General features: G+C 48.0%; 1 protein-coding gene across 1 annotated transcript in view; it reads left to right on the top strand.

Moving 5' to 3' along the window:
* The first annotated feature begins 10,701 nt into the window (after positions 1 to 10,701).
* The window catches only part of GAN (gigaxonin), a 55,926-nt gene continuing 54,546 nt past the window's right edge, over positions 10,702 to 12,081 (top strand). Inside the window, exon 1 of the mRNA XM_040253564.1 lies at positions 10,702 to 10,945. Within this exon, the coding sequence (XP_040109498.1) occupies positions 10,779 to 10,945 (167 nt within the window). The 5' untranslated portion in view covers positions 10,702 to 10,778. The remainder of the gene's footprint in view (positions 10,946 to 12,081) is intronic.

Raw genomic sequence — 12,081 nt, 5'->3', positions numbered from 1 at the left:
GTGGAAGAATACATTTGCATTCCCACATTGAGAAACCTATATACAGGTCAGGAAACAACAGTTAGAACTGGACATGGAACAACAGACAGGTTCCAAATAGGAAAAGGAGTACGTCAAGGCTGTATATTGTCACCCTGCTTATTTAACTTATATGCAGACTACATCATGAGAAACGCTGGGCTGGAAGAAGCACAAGCTGGAATCAAGATTGCCAGGAGAAATATCAATAACCTCAGATATGCAGATGACACCACCCTTATGGTATTAAGTGAAGAGGAGCTAAAAAGCCTCTTGAGGAAAGTGAAAGAGCAGAGTGGAAAAAGTTAGCTTAAAGCTCAACATTCAGAAAATGAAGATCATGGCATCTGGTCCCATCACTTCATGGGAAATAGATGGGGAAACAGTGGAAACAGTGTCAGACTTTATTTTGGGGGGCTCCAAAATCACTGCAGATGGTGACTGCAGCCATGAAATTAAAAGACGCTTACTCCTTGGAAGGAAAGTTATGACCAATAGATTCCATATTCAAAAGCAGAGACATTACTTTGCCAACAAAGGTCCGTCTAGTCAAGGCTATGGTTTTTCCAGTGGTCATGTATGGATGTGAGAGTTGGGCTGTGAAAAAAGCTGAGTGCCAAAGAATTGAAGCTTTTGAACTGTGGTGTTGGAGAAGACTCCTGAGAGTCCCTTGAACTGCAAGGAGATCCAACCAGTCCATTCTGAAGGAGATCAACCCTGGGATTTCTTTGGAAGGAATGATGCTAAAGCTGAAGCTCCAGTACTTTGGCCACCTCATGCGAAGAGTTGACTCATTGGAAAAGACTCTGATGCTGGGAGGGATTGGGGGCAGGAGAAGGGGACGGCAGAGGATGAGATGGCTGGATGGCATCACCGACTCGAAGGACATGAGTTTGAGTGAACTCCGGGAGATGGTGATGGACAGGGAGGCCTGGCGTGTTGCGATTCATGGGGTCGCAAAGAGTCGGACACGACTGAGCGACTGAACTGAACTGATAGATAATAAAATAACTGAAAATCCATGTGGAAATCCACTTTTAAAAAATGAAACAAAAGTTAAACCAGCCCTTACAAAAGCTATATCCAAGTGAACCAAGAGCATATAAAAAGGTGCTTGACATCATTATTCATTAAGGAAATAGAAATTAAAACAACAAGATACCACTACACCCCCTGGAATGGGTGTAATTAAAAGACAGACACCACCAATTACCAAAGGATGCGGAGCAACTGGAACTCTCATTCAAGACTGGTGGGAGTAAAATTTGGTACAGCCACTCTGGAAAACTGGCAGTTATCTGCTAAAGTTTAACACATGCCTTTCCTATAACCTGGCAACTGAACTAGGGCACATCCACAGGGGAAAACGTACATATGCCCACCCAAAGACTTGTTTGAGAATGTTCATAACAGCTTCATTGTAATAGCCCCAAACTGGAACCAACCAGTGTCCACCGGCAGGGAAACAGATACATAAATGGTAGCATGTGCACACAGGGGTACAGCTGGTTGACTATGGCTGCAAGCAACAAATGGAAGAATTTCAAAGACATCGTCCTGAGTGAAGTAAGTCCAATGCAAAGGTTCGAGAACAGGAAAAGCGAATCAACTGTGATAGAAATCGGAAGAGTGGTTTCTACTGGGAGGTTCTGATTAGAAGCAGGTCTGAAGGAACCTTCTGGGTTACTGGAAATGTTCTTTATCTTCATCCATCTGGTGAGTTCACAGAGGTATCCATATGAAAAAATTCTACATGCTTTACGTTATACCTCAATCAAGATGTGTTCCAAAGATAATAAATATATTAAAGTGTTAACTAAGTCAAACATTGCTCATTAAAGAGATCTAACATAGTTCAGAAAATACAAAAATGAATCTAAAGGTAAAAAAATGAAATTAAAGGCATGGAGCATGAAATACAGAGGAGTAGAATGGAATGTTTAAAGAATAAGAAGAGAAGATGGCAGATAGAGTCAGAAAATAATAAAGTTCACTATAGTCCAGCATTAACATCAGAGAGAAACAAGAAATGAAGCTGTCAATCCGGACCCGAGAGGATGAAGCTGGTGGGGCCTTGATTGTAGAGGTGAAGAGGCTAGACTTTTGACTTGAAAATCAACTAGAAGATAGTAATTCCTGAGCTGGGAAAGATGCCATTATAAACCAGGATGATGACTGTGGCGATGATCGCATTAGGAAACATAACAACACTTAGCGTTTGTTGAGCTCCTACTATGTGGCAGACCCTTGTGTCAGAGCTTCTCAACTGCTCTGGGAAGTTACTAAGGTTATGCCAGGGAAACTGAAGTAGTGGAGTAATGAACCCTGGAGCCTCCCAGAATAGGAGGAAGAGACCCACAGGGAGGTATAGAGGAAGCCCAGTGACTTAAAGGAATTCAGATGACTTTACATTTAAATAAGTCTAGTTCAGTTCAGTTCAGTCGCTCAGTCATGTCCGACTCTTTGTGACCCCATGAATCGCAGCACGCCAGGCCTCCCTGTCCATCACCATCTCCCGGAGTTCACTCAAACTCACGTCCATCGAGTCAGTGATGCCATCCAGCCATCTCATCCTCTGTCGTCCCCTTCTCCTCCTGCCCCCAATCCCTCCCAGCATCAGAGTCTTTTCCAATGAGTCAACTCTTCGCATGAGGTGGCCAAAGTACTGAAGCTTCAGCTTTAGCATCATTCCTTCCAAAGAAATCCCAGGGCTGATCTCCTTCAGAATGGACTGGTTGGATCTCTTTGCAGTCCAAGGGACTCTCAAGAGTCTTCTCCAACACCACAGTTCAAAAGCAGCAATTCTTCGGCACTCAGCTTTCTTCACAGCCCAACTCTCACATCCATACATGACCACTGGAAAAACCATAGCCTTGACTAGACGGACCTTTGTTGGCAAAGTAATGTCTCTGCTTTTGAATATGGAATCTAGGTTGGTCATAACTTTCCTTTCAAGGAGTAAGTGTCTTTTAATTTCATGGCTGCAATCACCATCTGCAGTGATTTTGGAGCCCCCCAAAATAAAGTCTGACACTGTTTCCACTGTTTCCCCATCTATTTCCCATGAAGTGATGGGACCAGATGCCATGATCTTCATTTTCTGAACGTTGAGCTTTAAGCTAACTTTTTCACTCTGCTCTTTCACTTTCATCAAGAGGCTTTTAAGTTCCTCTTCGCTTTCTGCCATAAGGATGGTGTCGTCTACACATTCCAGACATCCTGGAATGTGAAGTCAAGTGGGCCTTAGAAAGTATCACTACGAACAAAGCTAGTGGAGGTGATGGAATTCCAGTTGAGCTCTTTCAAATCCTGAAAGATGATGCTGTGAAAGTGCTGCACTCAATATGCCAGAAAATTTGGGAAACTCAGCAGTGGCCACAGGACTGGAAAAGGTCAGTTTTCATCCCAATCCCAAAGAAAGGCAATGCCAAAGAATGCTCAAACTACCGCACAATTGCACTCATCTCACACACTAGTAAAGTGATGCTCAAAATTCTCCAAGCCAGGCTTGAGCAGTATGTGAACCGTGAACTTCCAGATGTTCAAGCTGGTTTTAGAAAAGGCAGAGGAACCAGAGATCAAAATGCCAACATCTGCTGGATCATGGAAAAAGCAAGAGAGAAAACATCTATTTCTGCTTTATTGACTATGCCAAAGCCTTTGACTGTGTGGATCACAATCAACTGTGGAAAATTCTGAAAGAGATGGGAATATCAGACCACCTGACCTGCCTCTTGAGAAACCTATATGCAAGTCAGGAAGCAGCAGTTAGAACTGGACATGGAACAACAGACTGGTTCCAAATAGGAAGAGTTGACTCATTGGAAAAGACTCTGATGCTGGGAGGGATTGGGGGGAGGAGGAGAAGGGGATGACAGAGGATGAGATGGCTGGATGGCATCACTGACTCGATGGATGTGAGTCTGAGTGAACTCCGGGAGTTGGTGATGGACCGGGAGGCCTGGCATGCTGCGATTCATGGGGTCACAAAGAGTCGGACACGACTGAGCAATTGAACTGAACTGAACTGAAGGCTGTATATTGTCATCCTCCTTATTTAACTTATATGCAGAGTACATCATGAGAAACGCTGGGCTGGAAGAAGCACGAGCTGGAATCAAGATTGCTGGGAGAAATATCAATAACCTCAGATAAATAAGTCTAAGGAGCAGGCAAATTACTTACATGATATAAATGTTGCAGAAAAATCAGCTCATACACCTTGCAGTGTATTGGCTAGAATTCTACAGGGAGGACAGAAATTGAGTATCTTTTACATGCTCTTAGGTATGGTAACAATATATAATACTCAAACTAAATTTAAAGAGTACAAAGTGGAAAATGGCGTGGCTTGAAGGAGGATGTGTAGGTTCTCACACAGGACTTGGTTTGAAAGAAGTAATTGAAGCAACGTCTGTCCAGAGCTGTTATATCGTGAACTTCTGAGGTTTGGAAGTTTCATGTCCTTTGAATCTTCATCTTCCTTGACCATTTATCTTCCTCCATGTTGGCAAGGTCAGGTTAGGCAGCAAGGGATGAAAAGATCCAGGAATATTTTCTCACTTCCATCAGTTTGTTTCTTTCAGTAAATCTATATTTATTGTGCATCTGTTATTTCCTATGCATTGTTTTAGGGGCTAGGGAGTAACAGTGATAGATAAAATAGGAAGTTCCTGCCAGGCCTCATGAAGCTTAAAGTCAGAGGAGACGTATAATACAACAAATAAACATATGTTAGGTAGTGACTGGATGCAGTGAGAAAACATGAAGTAGTTGAGTGAGGCATTCATTATACAGGAAGATGAGTGAAGTCCTCTCTGAGGAGTTGGCATTTGAGCTCTGATCTACGTAGAAGGAAAGAACAAGGTCTGAGAATATGAGGAAGGACATTTCCAGCCTGAGATGAGCCAATGAGAAGCCCCTGGGGTGGGCATATGTGAGGCCTGTTCAGGGAACAGCGAAAGGGCTGGTTTGGTTAGTGAACATCAGAGGAGAGGAAAGTGATGGGAAATGAGGTTGAAGAGGAAGTACAAGGTTGATTAGACAGGGCTTTCCGCTTTGAATTTTTTCCCTCAAGTTTGATGGGAAGCCTTTGGAGGGTCTTGTTTTGGGAAGTGACTGGATCTGATTAACTTATGAAGAGAAAGAACTCAGAAGGGGGCAAGAGGAAAAGCAGGCAGCACAGCTAAGAAGTTGGTGCAGGAGTCCAGGGGGACTGACTAGTGGCTGGACAGGGTGGTACCGATGGGGGTCAGGTGAGGCTGGACTCAGGACAGAGTCTGCAGGGTTTTGCTGCTGAATTGGATGAAGGGCACGAGACAAAAGGTCAAGAATGTTAAGAAATCTCTATCTGTGGTTAAGTGAATAATGCTGCCACTTTATTTGGGGAATGATTAGGGTTTTATTTTATCTACATATTTATTTGGCTGCACCAGGTCTTAAATTTAGGCTTGAATTTTTTCGAATTGCATCATGTGGGATCCCGTTCCCCGACCAGGGATCAAAACCTGCTTTGATTCTTTGCCACTCGACCACCAGGGAAGTCCGGGAATGATTGAGTTTAAAGAGTCAAATCAGGAGCTTCTTTTCAACCGGAGCTGTTAGCCTGCTGTTGCATAGACTAGTTGGAGTTCAGTGTGGGACTGTGGTAAACAACTGAAGTAACCCCTTCAGTAGATAGAAAGATCCCAGGTCTCCCCACTTATTAACATTTATTCACTCAGCCAATATTTACTGAGTACCTACTGTGCCTCAGACACTGCACCAGGTGGCTAGCAACACAGCACGGATTTGGACAGAAACAGTCACTATCTTCATCACAGCTTGATTAGTTCACTGCTTCTGAGATTTCTCTGAATGTTGTGTAAATACGTAGAATCAACTCTCAAGAGTTATAAATACTGAGATGTTCTCTGACTCAGCAATTTGGAAGAGCTCAGATTTTCGTAAAGGAGCCATATATAGATTTGGACCAAAGACAAATTTACCTAATAAAATATCTGAAGACTGCCTTAAGATGAATCAGAAGAGACTGTCTCAACCAAATTAATGTTTACGAAGAGTCAACTTGGTGTAATGGAAAAGCTTACAAGGCTGGAGGGCAGAAGCTCGGGGCCGGTCTGTTCTGCCCCAACTAGGTCACATGTATGACCTTGACTGAGTCCTTTACTTCTCGAGATTCAGTTTTCACTTCAATAAAATGAATCCACTCAAGTCAGTGTTTTCTAAAGAACTTCTAAACTATTAATTCTTTTGCTTTGCGTTATCTCGTTTACTGGACTCTTATTCCTCTTTCTAACATTTATTTTAAAATAAAACCCCAAAGTGATTCTTTTCTTGGAGGGTTGATTTTTGGAAACAAAGTATTTTCTTTTTGCAAATGAAAATTGTTTTTTTCCTGATTGTAAAATGATACATGATCAGGAAAGCAGGAAGAGAGTAAAAGTCTCTTGGATGACGGCATGGGAGGAAAACGGCAGGGGAGGAAACTGTGTTTTCACCATCAGCACCTCTGCAACATGTACCATACAGCAGGTGCTCAATAAATGTTGAGTGGATGACTACTGTTAGTACCTTGTGAAAACATCCTTTTCAGTCTTCAGACCCAAAGAAGAATTCTTCCTCTGGGGCTCTTTAGCCTCTAAAGAGGGATCACTGATAGTCACCAGAGATGGAAACTGCTGGGACGTTTATTAAATCGCTCAGATTGCACGTTTCACAATGGCTTGATGTCTGATATACATGGAATGTAGGGAAACAAGAACACTAAATACACCACTCTGATGGCCGTAAACAATGTCAAGGGTGGCTCGGTTTGAGCAGTATCAATAGACTGCAAGACAGTTCGAGGTCTAACCAGGAGTGGCTCCAGCAGCAGCTGCCTGACAGATCCTCCCACACATGGGCCCTCTTCCTTCCCTACAGCATCAGGATGAGGCTTAGTGGGGGCACCCAAGTTCAAGTCAACAATTTTATTGAGGATCTAGCACCCTTTGGATTGTTAACCCCCTTCTCAGTAAACCAAGATGGTCTTCTGATTGCCTCTGGAAATGAACGGAAGCCAGATCTTATTTGCAGACACGCGCAGCATCTTTTTTTTCCTCTCAAATGGAATGTGTGGCTAATGTTGAAAAACTGGGCCACTGCACATGTGGATCTGAATTTTCAGATCTTTTGAAAAATTATTGGATTTGGCACCACTGGCCCCTTATCTCCTGGGGCCATCAGCTGGCAGTGAAGGATGGCCTCCCACCTGACCCGAGGGTGTGCTCTTCAGCTCCCTGTGGGAACACCTGCCCCTACCATGTTACAGCCTGCCCCCCATGCTCCTTTACCCAACTTGCCACCTCTGATTATGTGAGGCATTCAGGGGGCACCCACTAAGCACCAGGCACTGTGCAAGTCCCTTGAAATAGGTAAATACAACATAGCTCCTACCCTGGAGGAGCTCGCAAACCAACGTATCAACTGGTGAATTACAGTGCTGCCAGCTAAGGGCAGAACAGAAGAAGGCATAAACACGGTGGAGCATAGACAGGGAATCTGCCCCCAAGAAGCTGGCTGGAGGAAGTCACTGAGCTGGATTTTGAAGGATGAGCATGAGTGATTCAGGCAGGTGGTTGGTGGGGAATAGTGCAACGGTGGGGATGGAATGGAGAACATTCACATGGTCTTCGGTCCACCTGCTGCCTGTGCACAGGGGAATCTCTCAAGCCAGCAACTGCCTTTCTCCTGGCAGGTGTCAGGTGGGAGGCTGCCCTGATTGACGTTGGTCTGTCTACAACCCTCTGCCCAGGCCCTCCTATACCTTCCTTCTGTCAAAACATCAGAGAAGTTTCACCTCTACCAGGAAGAACCTGCCTGACTAATCCCCATTCACCTCCAGTTACTTCAACTAAGGCAACACTCCCATTCTGGGAAAACTGGTTATCTGAAGGTGATTCTGTTATTTGAGCTCTTTGTTTTGGAACCGCTGACATTTGAAGACTAGATGAGCATTCCAAGTAATTCTAAGTAAGTGTTTATCAAGTACCTACATATTTGATATGAAGGCTTTCTGTCATATGTATCATTTTTGACTCCAGCAACAACCCAGTTGAGAAAGAAGACAAACACAAATAAACTAAAAACTGATTGCAATTCAGAAAACATTTATTAAATGCCCGGTATTCACAATTTTTAAAATCCCTCCATCCATCCAACATCCACTGAGCACTAACAGGGCTAGGCGGTGTAGCTGGGATCTGGAAATGGAGATGCACTAAATTTACAAGCTAGCAGGCGGAGGAGGCGACGGCACCCCACTCCAGCACTCTTGCCTGGAAAACCCCATGGGCAGAGGAGCCTGGTAGGCTGCAGTCCATGGGGTCTCAAAGAGTTGGACACGACTGAGCGACTTGACTTTCACTTTTCACTTTCATGCATTGGAGAAGGAAATGACAACCCACTCCAGTGTTCTTGCCTGGAGAATCCCAGGGACGGGGAAGCCTGGTGGGCTGCTGTCTATGGGGTCGCACAGAGTCAGACACAACTGAAGCGACTTAGCAGCAGCAGCAGCAGCAGCAGGTGAGATGGACAAATAAACCCCTTACAGTAATTTTCCTGCCAGAGCAAAGTTCAAAGTACAGCAACAACTTCAAGGAAGAAGTGTTTTGACTGCTCCCAGGGATACTGGACAGATATTACAGAGGATATAAGCTCTAGCCGCTTATCTTGTTGACTTTGTATTATGGCATTTTACCACATACAAAGAAATACGGAGACTAGCACAACAAATCCCCACATATCTATGACCCAGCTTTAAAAGGAGTAACTCATAGCCACTTTGATTCATTTATACCCCCCCCTACTTCCCTCCTTCCCTTCATATTGTTTGGTAGCCAATCCTAGATGTTTTAATCATTTTATCCATAATACTGATCTAGAAATGTCTGGATTTTCCACTGTGCTTAATCATTCAGTCGTGTCCGACTCTTTGCGACCCCATGGACTCGTAGCCCACCAGGCTCTTCTGTCCATGGGGATTCTCCAGGCAAGAATACTGAAGTGGGTTGCCATGCTCTCCTCCAGGGGGATCTTCCCAACCCAGGTCTCCCTATTGCAGGCAGATTCTTTATCATCTGAGCCACCTGGGAAGTCCAAGAATACTGGAGTGGGTAGCCTATCCCTTCTCCAGGGGACCTTCCTGATCCAGGAATCCAACCGGGGTCTCCTGCATTGCAGGCTGATTATTTACCAGCCAAGCCACCAGGGAAGCCCTCTAGTAACTTCCTTCTCCCTATCTATTCTTTGGTCAGTGACTCCACCAGAGTTAAATACCCTGATTCCTGCCAGTAACCCCAAACTCCTGGCTGGTTCAGGGTAAAGATGCCAGACTTTATTGGAGCCTTTGAGTTGGCTGAAGGAAAAACCTAAGCTGATCCACTGAAAACCCTATCCCGGCCTATCTGGAATACTGACCATGTTCTTTGGGCCTTTGGCCCTGGTAAAACTGCTAATTCCTTAGGAGCTTGTGGAGTCCCTAACGTTTGGACAAAACGGGGGCTACATTTCACGTTCCCATGTGCCCTTAGCAGCCTTCCCAGAAATCTCTGACAGTACAGGGCTTGCTCTGTAGACAAAGCTGTCCCATATTTGCTTCCTGTCAGCCCCTTGATCCCCACTGGATGGGGAGCCTGGTCACACCTGTACAAAGCCCACATCTGTCTGGGCTCTCTACCTTCCACTCCTTCAGCGTTTCTGTCTCTCTCTGAAAGGTACCAACATCACGCAGCTACTCAATCCAGAACATTATCCAGGACTCCCTCCCCCTCCTAATTCTGCCTGTTCTTTTAAAGCCATCCGCTACTGCCCACCTCCATCATCACCCTTCCATCTAGGCCACCAGTCCCTTCCCTCAAGTAAGGCAATATTTAACCACGTTTCTACCGTTGGCATCCAATCTGAGTGATCTTCGTGAAAAACCCTATCACGGTTCCTAACATCTATGGGATCAAGACCAACCTCCCGACCAAAGAGGTCTCGCTTACATCTTCAGCTTCATCGGCTGCCTCTCCCTCCCGGGCCCGCAACCCAAACGCTCTTTTCGGGGATGGCTTTCTCGGATCTCTGTGCTCTTACCTGGGAAGCGCCTTTTCTCTCGTAAATAATCAAAGCTACACCTAGTGCGCCCTCTTTTACGCGCGGTTATCTCACACCAGCCAGCGACAACACCTAAGAAATCATCTTCATTTTGCAGAAAGACAAACTGCGGATGGGACCTTACCCATGGTCACACGGCTAGTGAGCGGAGGAACCGAGGCTCGGATTCAGATTCACGGCGCCAGAGCCACGGACTTAACCCTAGAGCGCCGGCGCGCGCGCACACCCCTCCAGCGCCGCAGAGACCGCTCTCAGCCTCGGACCTGCGCCCAGGCAGCGCCAGTTCCGGGATCTGGGCGTTCGGGAAGGGGACGAGGCTTCTGATTGGCCGCCTCTGGCGACGGAGGGCGGGACAGAGAGAGAGGAGGGAGGGCGCGGGGGCGTCGCGGAGAAATGACGCAACGCCGCGGCTCCTTAAAGGCGCCGACGGCTCGCGGGGCTGACGGCGCAAGCGCGTTCCGGAGGCTCGGGGTGGATCTCGCCTCGCCGAGCGCGGGGCCGAGCGGGCGGGGCGCGCGCGGGCCGAGCGGACTGGGAGCGCGCCGAGCGCAGGCGGCTCGCGAGGTCCGGCGGGGCGGCTTCCAGAGCCTCCCCGGGCGGGCGGAGGAGCGGGTGCCGCGATGGCCGAGGGCAGCGCCGTGTCCGACCCTCAGCACGCCACGCGCCTGCTGCGCGCTCTGAGCTCGTTTCGGGAGGAGTCCCGCTTCTGCGACGCGCACCTGGTCCTCGACGGGGAGGAGATCCCGGTGCAAAAGAACATCCTGGCGGCCGCCAGCCCGTACATCAGGTGAGCCCCGGGCCCAGGGGCAGGGAAAGCCGGGCGGGGCGCGGAGCCCCGGGTCCCGAACCCCCGCCGGCCGCCGGGGTCCCAGTGGTCAGCGCTCGGCTCGGCGTGCCTCCCGGGAGACGCCCCGGCCGCCGGGCCTCACCCCCGGCCAGGACAGCCGCCCCGGGGCCCGGCCCTGCTCCCCGGAGGGGACCCTGAACCGCAGTCCCCCCACCCTGCCGTCCCTCGCTCCTCGGGTCTCCGCCGCCCGGCCCCCGAGGCCCCCAGACGCCGTGCTGGGCCGGACCCGGGGCCGCAACCGCGCGCAGGGCGGGGCGGCGCCGGGGAGAGCCTGCCCTCTCGCCTGGGGCCCGGCCCGCGGATCCCGGCTCAAGTTTGCCGGCCCGTTCGCCTCGGAATCGACGCGCGGTGGGCCGGGCCCCGCGCAGCGAACGCGGCCAGGGAGCGCCCCTCCCACGGAGAAGCCGAACCCACGCCTCCCCTCCGGTGTGGGCAGAGGGAAAACCCATCGGATGTTTTTCTTAGGAGGGACGGCCCGCCCCGCCCCCCCAACCCCCCACCTCCCACCCCCCCACTCCCCCACTCCAGGCCCGAGCTCTTCGCAAAAGTGACTTTGCCACCCCTTGTGGGTCCTCCGTTTAAATAGAAGGACAGTGTGTTATAGACAGACATTACAGTAAGCTGTCGCACATTTCGAAAGACTTACTGTAATTCTCAGGGTGCTGTTGTACAATCCGAGGACCATGATGAGATTTTAGCGATTTAGAGAGGCATTTTAAAACGAAGATCAGCCTGTTTCGTCAGCTCAACTAACGAGGTGATTTGAAGGTGGATAGGACAGTGTTCATACAAGGGTATCACATCTTGCAGGGGCTGGTATGTTGTAGGAACTTACTTGCAGACTGAGTTGCTCTTTTAATAAAAGAAGGGGGAAATGCTAAAAGCTGGAGAAACTGCCCAGTAAGCTGGTTAAATATAGACTAATAGTAGAGAATGTCACCAGAATTGACAGGTCAGAAAAAAACCAAAATGATGTGTGCTGTAGTCTCAATACCTTGTCCTAGCAGACCTCGGCACACAAATTGCTTTTTAACCTGTGCGTTAAGAGACATCTGCGCCTAGTCAGAAGCATTTCA

This window comes from Oryx dammah, unplaced genomic scaffold (assembly GCF_014754425.2).
Source record: "Oryx dammah isolate SB20612 unplaced genomic scaffold, SCBI_Odam_1.1 HiC_scaffold_13, whole genome shotgun sequence".
In the NCBI taxonomy this organism is placed as follows: Eukaryota; Metazoa; Chordata; class Mammalia; order Artiodactyla; family Bovidae; genus Oryx; species Oryx dammah.
This window is presented reverse-complemented; position numbering and strand designations above follow the sequence as displayed.